General features: G+C 44.3%; 1 protein-coding gene across 5 annotated transcripts in view; it reads right to left on the bottom strand.

The window, feature by feature from the left end:
- Window positions 1-5,722: 5,722 nt before the first annotated feature.
- Window positions 5,723-23,956, bottom strand: part of LOC139414943 (serine/threonine-protein phosphatase 4 regulatory subunit 3) — a 29,625-nt gene continuing 11,391 nt past the window's right edge. For 2 of the 5 annotated variants that reach the window (XM_071162593.1, XM_071162596.1), the window contains exons 8-15: window positions 18,308-18,439; window positions 17,948-18,050; window positions 17,523-17,681; window positions 13,603-13,772; window positions 10,648-10,790; window positions 9,107-9,321; window positions 8,613-8,827; window positions 5,723-7,010 (exon numbers count right to left, since the gene is read on the bottom strand). In XM_071162593.1, the coding sequence (XP_071018694.1) occupies window positions 6,891-7,010; window positions 8,613-8,827; window positions 9,107-9,321; window positions 10,648-10,790; window positions 13,603-13,772; window positions 17,523-17,681; window positions 17,948-18,050; window positions 18,308-18,439 (1,257 nt within the window). In that variant the 3' untranslated portion in view covers window positions 5,723-6,890. The remainder of the gene's footprint in view (window positions 7,011-8,612; window positions 8,828-9,106; window positions 9,322-10,647; window positions 10,791-13,602; window positions 13,773-17,522; window positions 17,682-17,947; window positions 18,051-18,307; window positions 18,440-23,956) is intronic. The other 3 variants (XM_071162595.1, XM_071162597.1, XM_071162594.1) reach the window with 2 other exon arrangements.

The raw sequence follows: 23,956 nt of genomic DNA, 5'->3' as shown, positions 1-23,956 counted from the left end.
TAATAAAAGTCCCTAACGAAGTCTCAATGCCATAATAAAAGTCCCTAACGAAGTCTCAATGCCATAATAAAAGTCCCTAACGAAGTCTCAATGCCATAATAAAAGTCCCTAACGCCAAGTCCCTAACGAAGTCTCAATGCCATAATAAAAGTCCCTAACGAAGTCTCAATGCCATAATAAAAGTCCCTAACGAAGTCTCAATGCCATAATAAAAGTATCAGATACACATTTCTGATTCGGATTGTAAAACATTTATTTCAAATCCATGGCTTCTTATAGCAGCTAGCCTAACGGTTAAGTGCATTGGGCCAGTAACAGAAAGGTCATTGGTTTTGAATCCTCGAGCCGAAAAATCTGCCATTCTGCCCTTGAGCAAGGCAGTATACCCCCAGCAACAACTGCTCTCTGGGAGCCGTTGACGTGGATTAAGGCAGCAGCCCCCCGGACCTCTCTTATTCAGAGGGGTTGGGTTAATTGCGGAAGACACATTTTGGTTGAATGCATTCAGGTTGTGCAACTGACTAGGTATCCCCTTTCCATTCCCTGTACCTGCTTTCAAGACCAGATAAGAGGACAAGATTGACCTACCTGAAGTGTGAGGTGACCAATTCAGGACTGTACGCAGCAGGACTGTACGCTGGTTGCTCTAGTTATAGTGTCATACAGAAGGTTCAGGGCCCATATCCACAAAGTATCTCAGAGTGAGAGTATTGATCTAGGATCAGTCCATATAACCTTATTGTGATCTAAAAAGGCAAAAAATTATCCTAGATCAGCACTCTTACTCTGAATTGCTTTGTGAATATGGGCCGTGATCCTCATCCTCATCTACTTCCTAATTAGGGGATCCGAAGCCATCTCACTGTTCATCACATTGTGTTAGCCTACCTCACAACCTCGATATCAAGGGTGGAAATCAGTCTGGGAACCCACTAACGTAAAATCCTTGAATTCACCTTATATTCATTTTTTACATGTCAAAATGATTTCACTCCCAGAATCCGGTCCATGCCTGTATATAAACCCTCAATTCCTAGGCTACTGATTTACATACACAAATTACCACTGCCATAAGCATTCTGTATGCTTAGCCGGTTTCATCTCAACCAAATGCCATTGACATTTCCCTCTGCAGGAACCCACGACAGTCACGGCCCATTGGCAAGATGATGCAGTCGTCTGGATTCTTAATACAACGAAATAAGACTGGGGTAGTAGGACTTAACATATGGGCTAACTATAGGCTACATACCTACGCCCTCCCAGGCCCACCCATAAACTAGGGGAAACACTGGCCTAAGGGACCTTGGCTAGATAGCATTTAAGTGAACCAGTTATGTAGCGTTGTCAGTTACCTGCATTGCTGTTAATGCTCATCCTGGACTGGCCAGTCGACGGAACAGCTCCTGATCGCGCCCAGACAAAACTGTGGGCAGCAAAGCCGGCGAAGACAGGGAGTCATGCCAATCAAAAGAGCTGTCAAAGAGGGTATTCAATGGCACGCCAGGAAGTCCACGGCACGCCAGCAGTTCCGCCAGTGGGGATGCCTTCAGGCTGGCAGACACACAGGCGGGCAACGCAAGGGGGCAAGGGTCTTGGCAAAAACCTTGCATTGGGTTGGCATGCCTTTTGGTCGAGTAGAGCTGGCATCACTAGGCCACTACCAGACTGCCCCTGTCCCCAGTCCGGTAGGGAGTCGAGAGAGAGAACACACAGTCATGCTGTGGAACAAAAGTAGTATTGGCAGGGAGAAAGGTTGTTTTTGAAACGCATATTGTCTCTGAAGTCAATAAAGGCTTTGTAGTGAATGGGGTTGGAAATAGGCGTTGTGAATCACAATGAATCGCGGCCTGCTGAGCTTTGTGGATCAGATGGGTTTAATCAGATGGTTTTAATTAATAGCAGACGTTTGATAGCCGACTCTGCTATTGAAGGGATGAGGCAGGATAATGCGAGGCGCACCATGTCACAGTTAGCTTTTTGGTTTAGTTCCAGGGCCCACTGAGGCACAGATAAGACAAGACTAATCAATGTTTATCGTAAAGAGAACTGTCAGTCACACATCTATCCTGGTCTTAACCATAAAAATGGTGTGTAGTTTTACCTTCAACAATTGCCCCTTGGGTATTAATAGAGTGGATGGAATTAAAACTAATCTCCCCTGGCCCATAGACTACCTGCAAAATGGGAAATATTTAAATCATTGACATTTTAATGAGCATACGAAGGCAATCTAATACAGATGAGACAATACAATTAAATGTAAAGTGTTATTGTAATCCCAGAGGTGGTGCTTGTTGATTTAGCGGTCAAACCCTGCTATCAAACGTTACACAGCGGGTCTAAGTGGACTACAGATGCTCTTCTCTTTGAAGAAACCTGCACGACTGTAGTATAACAAAATAGCAGTTTATCAAAATAAGCAGTTTGTTGAGAAAATAAGAACCATGACAACCTGATTAACCTGCATGTGAGAACTCAAAACTCAATATAGACAATGACCCACAAAGGACGTCAACAAAGGCCCACAAAGGACTTTAAATGGAGAGGATGGCTGCCATTATACGGGCTACTAACCAACTGTGCTATGTTGTTTGTTTTTTTGCATTGCTTGTAACACATTTTGTACATAATGCTGCTGCTACCGTCTCTTATGATCGAAAAGAGCTTCTGGACCTCAGAAGAGCGATTACTCACCTCAAACTGGACTAAGATTTTTTTTATTTAATGAGTCCGACGCGAAGGACAAACAGCTTTGTCAAGACAAGGCCCAAATCCCCATAATCGGCATGAAGAACAGATGCAGAAAAAGGGGCAGGCGGGGTGCCTTGTAAGAATAGGTAGGTAAACCACCACTACCCTCCGTTTTATTGGAAATGTGCAATCACTGGAAAATAAACTGGACAATCTACGATTAAGACAATCCTACAAACCGGACATTAAAAACGAATAACTTGTTTCACCGAGACGTGGCTGAACGACGACACAGATAATATAGAGCTGGCTGGCTTCTCCGTGCAGCAGCAGGACAGAGCAGCTACATCTGGTAAGACAAGTGGTGGGGCTGTATGTCTATTTGTCAATAACTGCTGGTGCACAATGTCTAATATTAAAGAAGTCTTGAGGTGTTGTTCGCCTGAGGTAAAATACTTCACGATAAGCTGTAGACCACACTATCTACCAAGAGAGTTTTTAATCTATATTATTTGTAGCCATCTATTTACCACCAAACTGATGCTGGCACTAAGACCGCTGTATAAGGACATAAGCAAACAAGAAAATGCTCAACCAGAAGCGGCACTCCTAGTGGCCAGGGACTTTAATGCAGGCAAACTTAAATCAGATTTACCTCATTTCTACCAGCATGTCACGTGCAACCAGAGGGGAAAAAAATACTCTGGACCACCTTTACTCCACACAGAGAGGCATACAAAGCTCTCCCTCACCCTCCATTTGGCAAATCTGACCATAATTATATCCTTCTGATTTCTGTTTACAAGTAATAACTAAAGCAGGAAGTACCAGTGACCCGCTCAATACGGAAGTGTTCAGATGACATGGGTGCTATGCTAAAGGACGACTTTGCTAGCACAGACTGGAATATGTTCCGGGATTCATCCAATGGCATTGAGAAAATAAGAACCATGACAACCTGATTAATCTGCATGTGAGAACTCAAAACTCAATATAGACAAAGACCCACCTCAGTCACCGACTTCATCAATGACGTCGTCCCCACAGTGACCGTAAGTACATTTCCCAACCAGAAGCCATGGATTACAGGCAAATCTGCACCGAGCTAAAGGCTAGAGTTGCCGCTTTCGAGGAGTGGGACACTAATTCGGACGTTTATAATAAATCCCGATATGCCCTCGGATGAACCATCAAATAGGCAAAGCTTCAATACAGGACTAAGATTGAATCATACTACACCGGCTCTGACGCTCGTCGGATGTGGCAGGGGTAGACAAATATTACGGTCTACAAAGGGAAACCCAGCCGCAAGCTGCCCAATGACGCGAGCCTACCATACAGGCTATATGCCTTTTATGCTCGCTTCGAGGCAAGCAACACTGAAGCATGCATGAAAGCACCAGCTGTTCCAGACGACTGTGTGATCACGCACTCCATAGCCGATGTGACCAAGACCTTTAAACAGGTCAACATTCACAAAGCCGCGGGGCCAGACGGATTACTGACATGTCATGTACTCAAAGCATGTGCGGACCAACTGGCAAGTGTCTTCACTGACATTTTCAACCTCTCCCAAACAAGTCTAATATCTACATGTTTCAAACAGACCACCATAGTCCCTGTGCCTAAGAAAGTGAAGGTAACCTGCCTACATTACCACTCACGTCGGTAGCCATCAAGTGCTTTGAAAGGCTGGTCATGGCTCACAACACCATCATCCCGGGAACGCTAGACCCACTCCTGTACGTATTCTGCCCCACAAGATCCACAGATTACGCAATCGTGTCCACATCACCAACAAACTATCATGGTCCAAACCGAGAGAGTCACGAAAAAAAAAGTTATATAGCTGCAGCATCGAGAGCATCCTGACCGCCTGGTACGGCAAATGCTCTGCATCTGACCTTAAGGTGCTACAGAGGGTAGTGCATCACAGGTACATCCAGGACCTAAATATACTAGGCGGTGTCAGAGGAAGGCCCAAAAAATTGTCAATAACTCCAGTCACCCAAGTCATAGACTGTTCTTTCTGCTAATGCACGACAAGCGGTACCGGAGCACCAAGGCTAGGACCAAAAGGCTCCTTAACAGCTTCTACACCGAAGCCATTAGACTGCTGAAAAATTAAACAAATGGCCACCCCCCCCCCCCCTAATTATCTATGCATAGTCCCTTTACAAATTACCTCGACTAACTTGTACCCCCACACATTAACTCGGTACCAGTACCCCCTGTATATAGACTAATTTTGTTGTGTGATTTTCTAAGGTCTACCTACACCTGTTGTATTCAGAGCATGTGACAAATACAATTTGATTTGAACAAAACAATGGACTTCAACAAAGACCCAGAATGAACTTCAACACATAATGAGTAGCTAAGACCAGAAAGAACAACCTTCCACCTCCCAAAGACCCCAGTATAACTTTTCCAAACGAACTGGTAGGTCTTGTGATGCGAGGGCGCCACCTGGAGAAGATGTTGAATGTGTTCACTGACTGAGGTTTACCCCTGTCAATATTTAGAACTGATCAATGATGAGGTCAGCTTCAAATGATTACAAAATTGTTAGAAATAGGTTTAAAGTATAAAAAGTTCCCATTCACAATAAAACAATATTCCACTAGACTTTTCAACAACAGTTTGGGTCCTATAATTATATTTGATTCATTTTGTATTATTAATCCCAACCCCCGTCCCCGCAGGAGGCCTTTTGCCTTTTGGTAGGCCGTCATTGTAAATAAGAATTTGTTAACTGACTTGCCTAGTTAAATAAAGAAATTAAAAATAAAACCCCTGCCCAAAAAAATGTTTGACGTGTCAGGTGAAAAGCAACTAGAGAACATTTAAACATGAGCCTGGTCCCAGCTCTGTTTGCTTTGCCAAGTCCTGTGGTCATTGTCAAACCCCTATAGGAGTTGGAAAGACGGCACAAACAGATCTGGGACCAGGCTACAGCCACATAGGAGTGCAGAGATAACACAATTCAGTCTTGCGAGTCGCCATCACAAAAGGTAGTAGGACATCATACAGCAAAGATAATTTTTAATGGTCCCAAATATTTCTGAACAACTAAGTATACACTTATGTAAAAGAAAACAAAAAAGAAGCGAAGATATGACAAAATTGATCACATCTACAATTCCACTCAATCTTTAATCAAGACGGGATTACAAATTCTTTTTCCCAAAAAATCTGCAGTTTCAAAGGGCAAAAAAGGGTCAAACTAGCTCAACCTACTGAGGTCTTTAAAAACCTGTTCAAGTGCGACTGAAAATGTCCTGAACATGTAAAGGCTGGGTTGTTTACAAAAACAGGAGAGGGGGGAGAGAGAGAGAACGAGAGAGCGAGAGAGAGACAGAGACAAAAAGAGAGTAAAAAGACAAAATAAGAAATGTCTTTTTTCGAATCAAGAGGAAGAACTCCCTCTGAACGACGACAATGACATCATCAAAACGAAAAAACAGACAGCATTTTCGCCGCGCCGGTGCCTGCCGTCTCCCGTCTGGTCCTAGAAACTAACTTCTTTAAAAAAAACAATGTAAAAACAAAAAAAAAACGGAGAGAGAAAAAGGGGGGAAATGTAGCAGAGGGAGGAGAGACAGAAAAAAAGGAGCTGGATGAAGGAGGAGTCAGCTTAGGGGGTGAGTGGTGGTTCTGCGTCTGGATTGGCCGGCCCCATTTTGGGGGTCGTTGCGATGTCCTTCCCTGAGTGGGGGGTTGGGGGTGGGGCAGTGGGTCATGGTCTGAGCCAGCAAGCTCTTTGGGGTTTTAGTTTGTATGCGAGTGTGTGTGTGTGGATAAATGTGTCTACTTTTCCGGTATTTTAGCTTTATTTAATTATTTATCGTCAGTCCGCCCCTTTCATCTGACGGTAATATTGGAGATGGTCATTTCTCCACGCCTTCCTCTCTCGTCCATTCGTTCGCTGCGTTCGCTCCTAGCTCCGCGGCCTCCCGATTGGCACTTGTATATTGGGATTAGTCCGAGGAGACGCGTTTCCATTCATAGTCCGCTCCTCAACAAGAGCCCCCATTAAAAAAAACCAAGGGGGTGAAGTCATTCATGGTTTTAACAGTTGTTGTTAGTTTCTGTGCCTATCGTGGGATCGGTGGGAAATAGTCTGGCGCTCGGAGCGAGAGAGAACAACAACATTAACGTTTTTTTTAATTTTATTATTATTATTATTATTATTTTTAGGAGCTCAGCTTGGACTTCTTGGACAGGGGAGGAGTCTCCTCTTTACTCTCGCCGCTCACGTCCTCTTCGTCTTCCTCGTCGTCGTCGGGGTAGTCCACCAGCCCCACCAGACCTCCCTGAGAAAGCGAGAGTTGGAGAGAGAGAGAGAAAGAGAGAGAGAGAAAGAGAGAGAAAGCGAGAGATAGAGAGAGAGATAGAAAGAGCGAGAGAGAGAGAGAGAAAGCGAGAGATGGAGAGAGAGAGAGAGATGGAGAGAGAGAGAGAGAAAGCGAGAGATGGAGAGAGATGGAGAGAGAGAGAAAGCGAGAGATGGAGAGAGAGAGAAAGCGCGAGAGATGGAGAGAGAGAAAAAGCGCGAGAGATGGAGAGAGAGAAAAAGCGAGAGAGATGGAGAGAGAAAAAGCGAGAGATGGAGAGAGAGAAAGCGAGAGAGATGGAGAGAGAAAAAGCGAGAGATGGAGAGAGAGAAAGCGAGAGATGGAGAGAGAGAAAGCGAGAGATGGAGAGAGAGAAAGCGAGAGATGGAGAGAGAGAAAGCGAGAGATGGAGAGAGAGAAAGCGAGAGATGGAGAGAGAGAAAGCGAGAGATGGAGAGAGAGAAAGCGAGAGATGGAGAGAGAGAAAGCGAGAGATGGAGAGAGAGAAAGCGAGAGATGGAGAGAGAGAAAGCGAGAGATGGAGAGAGAGAAAGCGAGAGATGGAGAGAGAGAAAAAGCGAGAGATGGAGAGAAAGCGAGAGATGGAGAGAAAGCGAGAGATGGAGAGAGAAAGCGAGAGATGGAGAGAGAAAGCGAGAGATGGAGAGAGAGAAAGCGAGAGATGGAGAGAGAGAAAGCGAGAGATGGAGAGAGAGAAAAAGCGAGAGATGGAGAGAGAGAAAGCGAGAGATGGAGAGAGAGAAAGCGAGAGATGGAGAGAGAGAAAGCGATAGAAGGGGTAGAGATAATCTATTCAGATCTGCTCCTCAGGAAAACTAAATAGCTCCACTAAAGTCTTTACCTACTAACTCTACTCAACACAAGGCCCAGGGGCCACATCTGGACCGCAAGCTACTTTCTTGGGACCACAGACTGATATCTGATTCCCATCCAGAGGACTTATTCCCTATTGGAACAATTACGTTTATTACCATTGCATATTACAGGCCACATATCTTTGGAGTAACCAATCTACATACAGGACGCAACAACTCCAACCACTAACATAGAATGCTGGCAAATATGTTAATGAGCCCCCAACACCACACAAATAATATTTTGTACAATGTGGACATGACTCAAAATGGCCACCTATAACAGCAGCAAGACTCCGGCATCAGACTGTGCAAAGCTAGCATACACTGCACCTGCTAATTTGGGGTAAATTGACTACTGGTAAAAGTCAGCGGTTGTTGGTAGTGGCTCTGTAAACAAACCCAAAGAGTGGATTGCAGTCTGTCCTTCTCCAGACTGCGTTCAAGGTAAGGAAACAAATGTCAATTCTCTATTATGGGTAAACTATCCCTGTCTTCTGTAAGACCTAAACTACTAAAACAAGCCCAAAAACAAATCCCCCCATTACTAGACACAGAACGAAGACAACTGACAAACTGGCAGGGTTCCCTGGACTTGTCCAATAAGACATTTTCATTTTCCATCGGGAAAACATTTGAAATGTTTTCTGTTCTTACGGGCCTTAATGAACATTCAGGTCCCCGTGGGTTAGGTACTACTACCCACCTTTGTGGTGACTGCTGTCGGGGGCGAGCCCTTGGCCCCTGATCCTGGTGATCCTGGGGAGCCTGGCGAGCCGGGGTGCAACGAGGCGGAGGGAGGCGGGCTGGACAGGCTGGTCTTGGTAGTGGAGCCGGAGAAGGACAGCTTGAAGCTGGGGCTTTGGCGGCCCGACAGACTACTGGACTTGCCCAGAACTTCCTTCTCGTCTGAGTCTTTCACTGTGGGGTGGAGAGACCGAGATAGACAGTTGTAGGAAGTCAGTTTGACCATTTTTAAAGACACAACTTACTTTCTTCTCAGTACATAGAGTATGTCAGATACTTTCGAATGAATGAGCTGCGCTTACATTTAGTTAACTCACAGTAAGAGAACCAATTGAATAATAAGTACAAATTCCAAGCTAATCCACGCGTAACTAAAAAATGTATTTCACATAACTGGCCTGGGTCAAATACATGTTTTGCCAGGAATTCATGCATTCTTTCCCTGCGACTTACGTTTCTTCCTCTCCATGAACTTGCTGATGGGGTCCATGAGGTCTTCGTTCTCGCCGGCGCCGCCGCTACTCTTGGTGGTCTTGTTGTCCGAGGGGGGCACCACCGCCTCGCCGTCCTCCAGCTCGTCCTCGTCCGCGTTGAACCACATCTCCTCGTCGTCATCCAACGTCCGCGCGTCCCGGCGGAACCTGTGGTTCCTCAGGATCGACCTCATGCTGTGTGAGGGGAGGTGACCAACGGTTAAATCTGACCATGACTGTAGAGCTTATTTACAGATACATAATGAATAGCAATCAATAAAGAACCGGCAGATTCCAAACTGTAAAAATGGTCAAACTATTGGTAAAGTCAATAGTGGAGGGGCATAAATATAGCGGCCCCCCATGCACTTATCACAAATTCCACATTTGTTAAGTTCTCTGTAGTGTACAGTGCTCTCCTTTACTCTTTTCTTGTATGGTCTTTAGCAAAATATGCATGATCCCAATTTTACATCCAAGATGGCGGCAATTTGAAAAAAATGAAAAAGATTGTGCTGATTTGATGGCACATTGTACCATGTCGCGTGCAGTAGTTTAAACAGTCAGTAGGTAGTGCTAAAAAAATCACATATCTGAACTCTGACATCTTTATCAACGTTTGACATTAGATCGAGTCAAAAGAAGATCGCAGCACTAGCCAATGGGAATCCTTCAAAGCCAAAGACAACCGCTCACTCACCCTGTAGCTAACGATAGTCATTCCCAAACAACCACAGCTAGAATGAACACCAACTCCAAACATCACTAGCAGAATTTTGATTCCACTGTCCTTCCTTCCATCCATTCGATCATTCATCCACCCACCTTCCATCAATCCATCCCCCCTCCCTCCATATTACAGTAGTCTTTACTATCCCAGATCGGGAAATCCTTTTGCACCACATTGTAAAAACAATTGACACATGACAAACATACACAAAAACAATATTACCCGTCCAGTTTGGAGTTGTCAATATATTACCTGTCCAGGTTGGGGTTGTCAATATATTACCTGTCCAGTTTGGGGTTGTCAATATATTACCTGTCCAGGTTGGGGTGGTAATATATTACCTGTCCAGGTTGGGGTTGTCAATATATTACCTGTCCAGGTTGGGGTTGTCAATATATCACCTGTCCAGGTTGGGGTTGTCAATATATCACCTGTCCAGTTTGGGGTTGTCAATATATTACCTGTCCAGTTTGGGGTTGTCAATATATCACCTGTCCAGGTTGGGGTTGTCAATATATTACCTGTCCAGGTTGGGGTTGTCAATATATTACCTGTCCAGGTTGGGGTTGTCAATATATCACCTGTCCAGGTTGGGGTTGTCAATATATTACCTGTCCAGGTTGGGGTTGTCAATATATTACCTGTCCAGGTTGGGGTTGTCAATATATTACCTGTCCAGTTTGGGGTTGTCAATATATTACCTGTCCAGTTTGGGGTTGTCAATATATTACCTGTCCAGGTTGGGGTTGTCAATATATTACCTGTCCAGGTTGGGGTTGTCAATATATTACCTGTCCAGTTTGGGGTTGTCCTGCCTCTCCCTCTGCTGTTCGTAGCGCAGCTTCAGTCCTTTAAAGGTCTGCACATAGTTCACGTCCTCCAGAGCCTTCCAGTAGTTCTCCACTATGTGGGCCGTCAGGGACTTCACATCCTCCTGGGGGGAACGGGAGAGTATAAAGGGAGAAAGAGAGAGAGGGAGGAAGGGAGAGGAGGAAGGGGGGAGGGAGGCAGGGAGGGATGGGATGGGAAGAGGGAGAACGTACCAGTCTTGTTTAATACAATGTCCTGTGTCATGTATATATGCGCACATTAGTACGTGGACTCTAATGAAATTTGTGGATTCGGCTATTTCCAGCAACACCTGTTGCTGACTGGTGTATAAAAATGGAGCACACAGCCATGAAATCTCCATAAACAAACATTGGCAGTAGAATGACCTTACTGACTTTCAACGTGGCGCCGTCATAGGATGCCACCTTTCCAACAACTCACAGTTCATCAAATTTCTGCCCTGCTAGAGCTGTCCCGGTCAACTGTAAGTGCTGTTATTATGAAGTGGAAACATCTAGGGGCAACATCTGCTCAGCCACGAAGTGGTAGGCCACACAAGCCCACAGAACAGGACCAACGAGTGCTGAACGCGTAGAGCGTAGAAATTGTCTGTCCTCGGTCGTAACACTCACTACCAGTTCCAAACTGCCTCTGGAAGCAGCAACAGCACAAAAACTGCTCGTCTGGAGCTTCATTAAATAGGTTTTCTTGGTCGAGCATCCGCACACAAGCCTAAGATCACCAAGTGCAATGCCAATCTTCGGGGCTGGAGTGGTGTACAACTCAAACAACACTGGGCTCTGGAGCAGTGGAGACGCGTCCTCTGGAGTGATGAATCAAGTTTAACCACCTGGCGGTCCGATGGACAAATCTAGGTTTGGCGGGTGCCAGCAAAATCCCACACCATCACACCTCCTCCTCCATGCTTCAGGGTGAGAACTACACATGCGAAGAACACCCGTTCACCTACTCTGCGTCTCACAAGACAAAAATCTCAAATTTGGACTCATCAGACCAAAGGACAGATTTTCACCGGTCTAATGTCCATTGCTCGTGTTTCTTGGACAAGCTAGTCTCTTGTTCTTATTGGTGTCCTTTAGTAATGGTTTATTTGCAGCAATTCGACCATGAAGGCCTGATTCATGCAGTCTTCTCTGAACAGTTTATGTTGAAATGCCTCTGTTAGTTGAACTCTGCGAAGCATTCATTCAGACTACAATCTGGAGTGCAGTTAACTTTAATGAACTTTTCCTCTGCAGCAGAGGTAACTCTGGTTCTTCCTTTCCTGTGGCGGTCCTCATGAGAGCCATTTTCATCATATAGCTTGATGGTTTTTGCGACCACTTGAACAGTTTTCCAGATTGACTGACCTTCATGTCTTAAAGTAATGATGGACTGTCATTTATCTTTGCTTATTTGAGCTGTTATTGCCATAATATGGACTTGGCCTTTTACTAAATAGGGCTTTCTTCTGTATACCACCCCTAACTTGTCACAACACAACTGATTGGCTCAAATGCATTAAGGAAATAAATTCCACAAATTAACAAGGCACACCTGTTAATTGAAATGCATTCCAGGTGACTCTCTCATGAAGCTGGTTGAGAGAATGCCAAGTGTGCAAAGCTGTCATCAAGGCAAAGGGTGGCTACTTTGAAGAATCTCAAATATAAACAGTTCTTTGGTTAACACATGATTCCATGTGTGTTATTTCATCGTTTTGATGTCTTCACAATTTATCTACAATGTAGAAAATAGTTTAAACATTTAAATAAATAAAACCTAGAATGATTAAGTGTGTCCCAACTTCTGACTGGTACTGTATATAGATAACATTTTGTGCACAAATCTGTTTACATCCCTGTCGGTGAGCATTTCTCCTTTGCCAAGATAATCCATCCACCTGGCATATTAAGATGATGATTAAACAGCATGATCATTAAACAGGTGCGCCTTGTGCTGGAGAAAATAAAAGGCCACTAAAATGTGAGGTTGTCACACAACACAATGTCACAGTTGTCTCAAGTTTGGATGGAGTGTGCAATTGGCATGCTGACTGCAGGAATGTCCACTAGAGCTGTTGCCAGATAATTAAATGTTAATTTCTCTATCATAAGCCACCTGACCACGTGTAACCACACCAGCCCAAGACCACACCCGGCTTCTTAACCTGCGGTATCGTCTGAGACCGGCCACCCGGATAGCCGAGGAAACTGTGGGTTTGCGCAACTGAAATTGTTTTGCACAAACTGTCAGAAACTCCCCCTGGGAAGCTCATCTACATGCTCGTCATCCTCACCAGGTTCTTGAGTGCCCCGCAGTGTCAGTGGAGTTTCAGTTTGGACTGGTATAAACTACAAACAATGAATTGCAATTTTATCGATGGCAATTGCATTTTATCGATGGCAATTTGAATGCACAGAGATACCGTGACAAAATCCTGAGGCCCATTGTTGTCATTCATCCACCTCCATCATCTCATGTTTCAGCATGATAATGCACGGCCCCATGTCGCAAGGATCTGTACACAATTCCTGGAAGCTGAAAATGTCACCCATTCAGCATGTTTGGGATGCTCTGGATCGACGTGTACGACAGAGTGTTCCAGTTCCCGCCAATATCCAGTAACTTCACACAGCCATTGAAGAGGAGTGGGACAACATTCCACAGGCCACAATCAACAGCCTGATAAACTCTATGTGAAGGAGTTGTGTCGTGCTGAATGAGTCAAATGGTGGTCACACCAGATACTGACTGGTTTTCTGATCCACACACCTTTTTTTTTTTTTAAAGGTATCTGTGATCAACAGATGCATATCTGTATTCCCAGTCATGTGAAATCCAAAAATAAAGGGCCTAACAATAAAAAGTTAAATCACAAAAAGACGAGACATCGGAAGCGGAAAAATACTCACCACGCGGACATACTCAAACATCTCAATGATGGCTGAGTTCATGAGGTTGTAGCGTGCACCGTTGTTGAGGAAGGCCTTGACCACGGGTTCAAACAGGAAGTTCCTTATGATGTAGCGGTTGTAAAACTCGTCCTTCAGACCAATGATCCGCCGCATGAAGCGCAGCGCGCCTGGAGAAGGGGGGGGGGGGGGGTGTAGGAGGAGAGAGAGGGTGGTGTAGGAGGAGAGAGAGAGGGTGGTGGAGGAGGAGAGAGAGAGAGAGAGGGTGGTGGAGGAGGAGAGAGAGAGTGGAGGATGAGTCAGCACTGTGTGACAATATAGCATCCATCCCTGTCTGTCCAAAGCAGAGTTAGACCCAGAGACTCCGCACAACACCTGCCACCAAAAGCCCGCCGTGCTGACAGGCCAAGAGACAAGTCTATCATGTTGACTTTTATTTCAAAGGGAAGGTGACGTCAATTGCACGATGGCCTTTACTAGTATCGCTAGATAGAAACTAGCTAGTGATTTCACATCAGCTACAGTGCATTTGGAAAGTATTCAGACCCCTTCCCCTTTTCCACATGTTACATTACAGCCTTATTCTAAAAAGGATTCAATTAAATTGTGCAAACCCACAGTTTCCTCAGCTATCCAGGTGGCTGGTCTCAAACGATATCGCAGGTGAAGCCGGAAAATGTATTTAATCCATTTTAGAATAAGGCAACATCCTGATTCATCTTATTATTATTATTATTATTTATTATTATTCACTCAAAAAAAGGTTGATTATTTTGGTTTCTATTACAAAGTAGGGCTATGTCATTGCGGGTCGTAACCGCATTTGAAAAAACGATGCCACTCTAGCAATTGAAGGAGTAGAGAAATAAACGTGGCGGAATTGGAAAACTGGGATCACAACAAAGGCCAAAACGGCTTTCAAAATACATTTGCGAAAACTGCTTTGGAAAGTGTTTTCCTGTGATGCATTAAGATGTGCTGTGCTTTGACGTCATGTCAGAATACATGTTTCCCTCCCTATGACTCTTGCAACTTCAATGCGCCTGGAGGGGAATATTTCTCTGGCACAGATGAGGTAAATAGGTCAACTGTTCTTCTATGGGGCTGTCTGATTTAGTTTTAATAACAGCATTATATGGCAGAAATAGTAGCAGTGGACAGTTCCATCCTGAGAGAATGACTTAGCCAGCAGCTACCGTAGGCTACACGCCGCTGCCACAGAGATGTGCATTACAGACCTGTTAATTCCCTTCCTCTGAACATCGGAGCGTCCGCAAACAATCGTGCATGTCAGTTCAGTGCACGGTGTAAGAAATAGTAAAATATTTGAGAAATACATTTATTTGGGAATATATTTCTTAGAACAGACATGGGTATGTTTTAGGCCAAACCAGCCCCCCCCCCCCCCCCCCCCCCCCCCCCCCCCCCCCCCCCAAGATATACATTTTTATTTCAGATCTACACTGATCTGATAAGAAAAAAATCATCCAGAATCCATATGAGGGAAACCCGTCGTAATAACAGTTACAGGCTGACTACAATGCGTGCGCGAGCGTTGCAAAATGTTATTCAATTATTGCACCAACAAGTGTCTGCGTTGCCAAGGGCTGAAATAGAAGTCAGTTCTATTTCTGACGCAGATCCCGCTGCCAGTCCCGTCTCTCCCATCTCCTCATTAGTTTATAGAAGCAAGTACCCACGTGCCATCGCCTCATTGGTTATACCCACGTGGGTGACTGAAAGACGAACGAGGTCAGTGGCGGTAATGCACCTAATTTATGAAAGTTTGCAATCGCAATATAAAGTCAAGAGAAGAAAAAGCCTAGAAGGAGGAGAGATATGTAAACTAGAAACGATTCGGTTGACCGTTTTATGTGTGGATTAATTGGCAGAGTAGAGGACCTTGTGCACTTCAGGTAAAATAACTCAATGTTAATATCCCAGGACAAATTAGCTAGCAACAGCAAGCTAGCTAAAAATGACAAATTAGCTAGCAAGTGCAAGCTAGCAAGTGCAAGCTAGCTAGCTAAATTGCCATAAATGTTTAATGCTTATCGACTTGTCCCTAAAATAAAATAATTGGTTCAGAGTTTTGATATTTTAACCTGCGCGTCGTGATCTCGTTTGGTGTGGGGGGACAAAATACATTTATGCACAATGGTGAACGTGCACAGCCGGTTTGGGTTCCGTGTCAGGGATGCAAACTGCTGAGGGCCCAAAATGGTGACACCTTTTTTTTTGTTACACTGAAACATGCAAATAAAATCCCTGCTAGGGGGAAATGCAGATTTTAGCTAATTAAACAACAAAGAATATGATCTACATGATCAGTCTCTGTGAGTAAAATAAAAAGTGGTTCATGTGAACCTGACTCACAGCTAAAACATGTAAAGAAAGCAATCGAATGGTATTTGTTACCTAGACTTTACTGTAAGTCTTGAGAACAAAACAATACTCTAATATTGCAGTTAGCCATGATGGCCTTTACAATAGAATGCTTGTTACCATGACAGCCGTCATAATAGAATGATTGTTACCATGACAGCCTTTATAATAGAATGCTTGTTACCATGACAGCCTTCATAATAGAACGCTTGTGACCACACACACATAAATATTGCACTTGGGGAAAAAACATCTTAAAGTAGAAATAGAATGAAACAAACAGGCAATCTATTGTTGCTCTATTATAGTGGCCACTATAGTAAACATTGATCAAGTGCACAAGGCTGTGTTTAAAAATAACGTTCACCGAGTTTAAAAAAATGATAATCCCCCTCATTCACACGTGTTACTGTCAAGTTCAACACAACAAAAGCAATATCTTTGGGCTACACATTAGTACATTGTACACTTTCTGCCTGTGGACATCTGTTCTACAATGTGCCAGAAAAAGTGAGAAAGAGGGAACGTGTGTGGTGTTCCTTTCACCTCTATAGTGGCATCCAGTTTAAGCCAGGCCCAGCTCCAGCTACACTTTAACCCTGAATCTACTTGTTTATCAAGCAACACCTCATTTTCACCTAATTCTCCCATTCTGAAAATGAACCACATACTTTAGAGGGAAAAAATGTCATTTCACAGATAGTAGTTAGTTAGCTAGTGAACATTTCACACGGATTACCAGGGTCCAGTAAGCACTAACGTGTTATAACTTGAGGAATGGCAAGGAGTTGTATACCAGTAAATACTATAGCCAATTGGTTAGGTTACTAACGTTAGCTGTCTGACTCTTAGCAAGCAAATATTCACAGCATAAGCTCAATTATTTGATCAGATAAGTGTTGCTCAACATTTCTCTGGATAGCTAACGGAGATCCAGCTAGCAAGATACTTAACAATGCTAACAATACTTGTTCCACAACACTTTCTCCCCTCACCCCTGCCAGGTGTTTTTTTCAGATATAGTTCATGAAGTCTCCGTGGTCAGGCTGCTCACCTAACGTTACCTTCATCACCCCCGTCTCCGTGGTCAGGCTGCTCACCTAACGTTACCTTCATCACCCCCGTGTCCGTGGTCAGGCTGCTCACCTAATGTTACCTCTTCGTTATCGTTCAGGGGACGCGCCGATGCTGTAACTAGTAAGTTGGTTGTCTCTTCTCTCTTCAGTCGAGGTGCTGCGCTTCATTCTGTTGTTATGTGAACAATTGGCTGAGCCTTGGATACAGACAGTATTGCTCCGAATGCGCATCACTCAACCTCTTACAGCCAGTAGTGATCCAAAGCCCCCCTCCCTCCCAACCTTTTCTCATCGGATCTACACAAATCGTGAAGGTCACCTATTTTGGATTCAAAACGGCAAATTTCACCTAAAGGTGACTAGTTTGCATCCCTGAACAGTGAACTTTAACCCCAGACTTTACGGTGTATGTGTATGTATGTATATATATATATATATATTTATATATATGGGACTCACAAAGGGCCAGGAAGGCGTGCTGCGAGGCGGTGAGCACCAGGACACGGCGTAAGACGTCCTTGTTGATGATGTAGTTCTTGATGTGGTAGGTGTGGTGTTCCACGCAGAACGTCAGCAGCTCCAGGATCAGAGCCAGCAGCTGAGACGTCTGGAAGTCATCTGGGGGAGAGAGGTGGTGTTTGGGGGGGTTCATAACTATCATAAAGCACAGTGGCTCATATGGTGAGCGTGTGTGTGTGTGTAAGATTGGTTGTCACTCACTCACACATACAGTAGCTCATCTCAGGTGAGCATGCTTGTATGTATAACTTTCAGTGAATGTGTTCTCATGATAATCAGAGAACTCACACATTTACAGTGGGCCACGGTCAGGTCAAAAACAATGTCATCTTTGCACACACACGTACAGGGGATTGATGACTCACCTTTGCTGAGTTTGTCATCTGTGGTGTTGGCCAGTAGAGGAGCAGAGAGGATGTGCATGCAGTGCTTGTAGAAGAAGCTTAGGAACTCAGTCTTCTCCGTTTTCTGCAGAAGGACCAGAGACAAACTGTGAGTTACAAACACTCCCAAGTAAAAAATAAAAAAAAGCTTCAACAAAACACAGGAGATCTACACCAGGGGTTAGACGAGAGGGGCCTGGTCTCCGGACGAGAGGAGAGAGGTGTGAGAAGGAGCTAGACTTTCGTTGATGATGACAAGCATGTTCCCAGGTGAGAGTTGTTAGCTCAGGGTGAGAGGTGTAAAGAAGGGTGAGAGGTTAAGAGGAAAGAAGCTCTACTCACGTTGGCGGTAGCCAGCATGTTCTCAGGGTCCACCAGGGTGCGCAGTAGGCCCATCAGCTGCACGGCGCCGCCCAGCTCGGGGTCCGTGTCACAGATCATGTGCTCGATGATCAGGTTGATCAGCAGAATGTCCTGAGAGAGACACGGTGGGAGATACAAGAGAGACTTTAGACAGACACCATTAGCACTGCTCCCCTAGGGACAGATCTGGGATCAGCTTCCCCTCCCCCAAACCTAACCTTAAAACATTTGTGGGGGGAAATGCAAAACTGACCCAAGATCAGCGTCTAGAGGCAATATTACCACTAGCACTCATGCTACCTTTAAAAACACATAGGCGACTCAAAGAACGTCAGACCGGATGACGTGGACTACCCTACGTTGATAGGCAGTTTGCCTGGCTGGCTGATTTGAAGAACATGCTAGCTTAGCTACATCCAAAATTCCAAACTGAAAAAAATATGGCACTTTGAACATCCAAACTTCCTAGCTAAACTGTAGGTGATGTTGCTAAACATATCCTGAGACATTAAAATGAGCCTAGCTATTGCTTTAGTTAGTCTTCATGACTAGTCTTATGCAAACAGAAGGCAAAATGTTCAACATTTTAGGCATCACTGTCTGACATCAGGTTTCGTCCTGGTATGATGAGTCGCCTATGTGAACGCAGCATCATGCACAATGGTGGCGTTCCAGGTCATTTTTTATTGCAGTCAAGCTGTGCAGATTACCAAAGGATTCAAGATCACAAAGCCTGGAAAGGTGTGTAACGTCTCAGGAAACTCATTGATGGGACATAAGCCTAGAAATATTCTGAAATGCACAGCAGCGCGACAGCAAAAACGACAACCTGGAACGTCACCCTCAATGTTCCAACCAGTTCAGCGAACAGAACCGAAACCCGGAAAATAATGACATTTTGAGGAACGGAAACAGAACCGAAAGGGATCTCTAGTGTTCCGGAACAGTCCGTTTATTTGGTTGTTTCATATTTGTCCCATTTCGATAGTCCATAACTCTGAGGTTAGCATCTTGGATGTCCTACTAAGGGAATGCAGGGGTGTATTCATTAGACAAACCCCATAGCAAATTCAGTTCCAAATGTTTTGCAACGGAAACCGTTTAAACCAAACAGAATTTTTTTTTTGCAAAGACAATGAGAGTGTCTATTGCACAAATTCAGGTACAATTAAAGTTGGAAGTTTACACCTCACAGTTAAAGTTGTTTTTGTTACACCTTAGCCACATACATATAAACTCAGTTTCATAATTCCTGACATTTCATCTTTGTACAAATTTCCTGTCATTAGGTCAGTTAGGATCACCACTTTACTATAAGAATGTGAAATGTCAGAATAATAATAGAGCAAATTATTTATTTCAGCTTTTATTTCTTTCATCACATTCCCAGTGGGTCAGAAGTTTACATATACTCAATTAGTACTTGGTAGCATTGCCTAGCCTTCCACAAGCTTCCCACAATAAGTTGGATGAATTTTGGCACAATCCTCCTGACTGAGCTGGTGTAACTGAGTCAGGTTTGTAGGCCTCCTTGCTCACACACGCTTTTTCAGTTCTGCCCACAAATTTTCGATGGGATTGAGGTTAGGGCTTTGTGATGGACACTCCAATACGTTGACTTTGTAGTCCTTACGCCATTTTGCCTCAACTTTGGAAGTATGCTTGGGGTCATTGTCCATTTGGAAGACCCATTTGAGACCAAGCTTTAACTTCCTGACTGTGGTCTTGAGATGTTGCTTCAATATATCCACGTAATTTTCTCCTCATGATGCCATCTATTTTGTGAAGTGCACCAGTCCCTCCTGCAGCAAAGCACCCCCACAACATGATGCTGCCACCCCCGTGCTTCAAGGTTGGGATGGTTTTCTTTGGCTATAGGAAGAAGACGCGTTCTGTCTCCTAGAGATTAAAGTACTTTGGTGCAAAAAGTGCAAATCAATCCCAGAACTACAGCAAAGGACCGTGTGAAGATGCTGGAGGAAACGGGTACAAAAGTATCTATATCCACAGTAAAACGAGTCCTATATCAACATAACCTGAAAAGCCGTTCAGCAAGGAAGAAGCCACTGCTCCAAAACTGCCACGAAAAAGCCAGACTACGGTTTGAAGCTGCACATGGGTACAAATATCTTACTTTTTGGAGAAATGTCCTCTGGTCTGATGAAACAAAAATAGAACTGTTTGGCTATAATGACCAGTTATCTTTGGAGTAAAAAGGGGGCTTCCTGAGCGGTATGACAGCTGCGTGGTCCCATGGTGTTTATACTTGCGTACTATTGTTTGTTCAGATGAAGGTGGTACCTTCAGGCATTTGGAAATTGCTCCCAAGGATGAACAAGACATGTGGAGGATGAACCAGACATGTGGAGGTCTATAATTTATTTTCTGATGTCTTTTGATTTTCCCATGATGTCAAGCAAAGAGGCACTGAGTTTGAAGGTAGGCCTTGAACTACATCCACAGGTACACCTCCAATTGACTCAAATGATGTCAATTAGCCTATCAGAAGCTTCTAAAGCCATGACATAATTTTCTGGAATTTTCCAAGCTGTTTAAAGGCACAGTCAACTTAGTGTAATGTAAACTTCTGACCCACTAGAATTGTGATACAGTGAATTATAAGTGAAATAATCTGTCTGTCAACAATAGTTGGAAAATTACTTGTGTCATGCCCAAAGTAGATGTCCCAACCAACTTGCCAAAACTATAGTTTGTTCATTTTTATTTCACCTTTATTTAACCAGGTAGGCTAGTTGTGAACAAGTTCTCATTTACAACTGCGACCTGGCCAAGATAAAGCATAGCAGTGTGAACAGACAACACCAGAGTTACACATGGAGTAAACCATAAACAAGTCAATAACACAGTAGAAAAAAAATAGTCTAAATACATTGTGTGCAAAAGGCATGAGGAGGTAGGCGAATAATTACAATTTAGCAGATTAACACTGGAGTGATAAATGATCAGATGGTCATGTGCAGGTAGAGATACTGGTGTGCAAAAGAGCAGAAAAGTAAATAAATAAAAACAGTATGGGGATGAGGTAGGTAAATTGGGTGGGCTATTTACCGATGGACTATGTACAGCTGCAGCGATCGGTTAGCTGCTCAGATAGCAGATGTTTGAAGTTGGTGAGGGAAATAAAAATCGACAACTTCAGCGATTTTTGCAATTCGTTCCAGTCAAAGGCAGCAGAGAACTGGAAGGAAAGGCGGCCAAATGAGGTGTTGGCTTTAGGGATGATCAGTGAGATACATTTGCTGGAGCGCGTGCTACGGGTGGGTGTTGCCATCTTGACCAGTGAACTGAGATAAGGCGGAGCTTTACCTAGCATGGACTTGTAGATGACCTGGAGCCAGTGGGTCTGGCGACGAATATGTAGCGAGGGCCAGCCGACTAGAGCATACAGGTCGCAGTGGTGGGTGGTATAAGGTGCTTTAGTAACAAAACGGATGGCACTGTGATAAACTGCATCCAGTTTGCTGAGTAGAGTATTGGAAGCTATTTTGTAGAGGACATCGCCCAAGTCGAGGATCGTTAGGATAGTCAGTTTTACTAGGGTAAGTTTGGCGGCGTGAGTGAAGGCGGCGTGAGTGAAGGAGGCTTTGTTGCGGAATAGAAAGCAGACTCTAGATTTGATTTTAGATTGGAGATGTTTGATAGGAGTCTGTGAAGGAGAGTTTACAGTCTAGCCAGACACCTAGGTACTTATAGATGTCCACATACTCTAGGTCGGAACCATCCAGGGTAGTGATGCTAGTCGGGCGTGCGGGTGCAGGCAGCGAACGGTTGAAAAGCATGCATTTTGTTTTACTAACGTTTATGAGCAGTTGGAGGCCACGGAAGGAGTGTTGTATGGCATTGAAGCTCGTTTGGAGGTTAGATAGCACAGTGTCCAAGGAAGGGCCAAAGTATACAGAATGGTGTCGTCTGCGTAGAGGTGGATCAGGGAATCGCCCGCAGCAAGAGCAACATCATTGATATATACAGAGAAAAGAGTCGGCCCGAGAATTGAAGCCTGTGGCACCCCCGTGGGATTCGAGATGGTCAGTGATCTGTTTGTTGACTTGGCTTTCGAAGACCTTAGGCAGGGCAGGATGAATATAGGTCTGTAACAGTTTGGGTCCAGGGTGTCTCCCCCTTTGAAGAGGGGGATGACTGCGGCAGCTTTCCAATCCTTGGGGATCTCAGACGATATTAAAGAGAGGTTGAACAGGCTGGTAATAGGGGTTGCGACAATGGCGGCGGATAGTTTCAGAAATAGAGGGTCCAGATTGTCAAGCCCAGCTGATTTGTACGGGTCCAGGTTTTGTAGCTCTTTCAGAACATCTGCTATCTGGATTTCGGTAAAGGAGAAGCTGGGGAGGCTTGGGCGAGTAGCTGCGGGGGGTGGAGCTGTTGGCCGAGGTTGGAGTAGCCAGGAGGAAGGCATGGCCAGCCGTTGAGAAATGCTTGTTGAAGTTTTCGATTATCATGGATTTATCGGTGGTGACCGTGTTTATTTTATTTATTTATTTATTTTACCTTTATTTAACCAGGTAGGCAAGTTGAGAACAAGTTCTCATTTACAATTGCGACCTGGCCAAGATAAAGCAAAGCAGTTCGACAGATACAACGAGTATGGAGTAAAACAAACATACAGTCAATAATACAGTATAAACAAGTTTATATACAATGTGAGCAAATGAGGTGAGAAGGGAGGTAAAGGCAAAAAAAGGCCATGGTGGCAAGGTAAATACAATATAGCAAGTAAAACACTGGAATGGTAGTTTTGCAATGGAAGAATGTGCAAAGTAGAAATAAAAATAATGGGGTGCAAAGGAGCAAAATAAATTAATTAATTAAATACAGTTGGGAAAGAGGTAGTTGTTTGGGCTAAATTATAGGTGGGCTATGTACAGGTGCAGTAATCTGTGAGCTGCTCTGACAGTTGGTGCTTAAAGCTAGTGAGGGAGATAAGTGTTTCCAGTTTCAGAGATTTTTGTAGTTCGTTCCAGTCATTGGCAGCAGAGAACTGGAAAGAGAGGCGGCCAAAGAAAGAATTGGTTTTGGGCATGACTAGAGAGATATACCTGCTGGAGCGTGTGCTACAGGTGGGAGATGCTATGGTGACCAGCGAGCTGAGATAAGGGGGGACTTTACCTAGCAGGGTCTTGTAGATGACATGGAGCCAGTGGGTTTGGCGACGAGTATGAAGCGAGGGCCAGCCAACGAGAGCGTACAGGTCGCAATGGTGGGTAGTATATGGGGCTTTGGTGACAAAACGGATTGCACTGTGATAGACTGCATCCAATTTGTTGAGTAGGGTATTGGGGGCTATTTTGTAAATGACATCGCCAAAGTCGAGGATTGGTAGGATGGTCAGTTTTACAAGGGTATGTTTGGCAGCATGAGTGAAGGATGCTTTGTTGCGAAATAGGAAGCCAATTCTAGATTTAACTTTGGATTGGAGATGTTTGATATGGGTCTGGAAGGAGAGTTTACAGTCTAACCCAGGGGTGTCAAAGTCAAATGGACGGAGGGCCAAATAAAAAAATCAGCTACAAGACGAGGGCCGGACTGTTCGAATGTTCATTGAAAAATTTTTAAATGACGCATATAGTCTAGTGAACCTAATTGAACCTACTG

This window comes from Oncorhynchus clarkii, chromosome 8, assembly GCF_045791955.1.
Source record: "Oncorhynchus clarkii lewisi isolate Uvic-CL-2024 chromosome 8, UVic_Ocla_1.0, whole genome shotgun sequence".
Lineage (NCBI taxonomy): Eukaryota > Metazoa > Chordata > Actinopteri > Salmoniformes > Salmonidae > Oncorhynchus > Oncorhynchus clarkii.
Note: the sequence above shows the minus strand (reverse complement) of the source record. Positions and strands in the feature narration are given on the sequence as shown.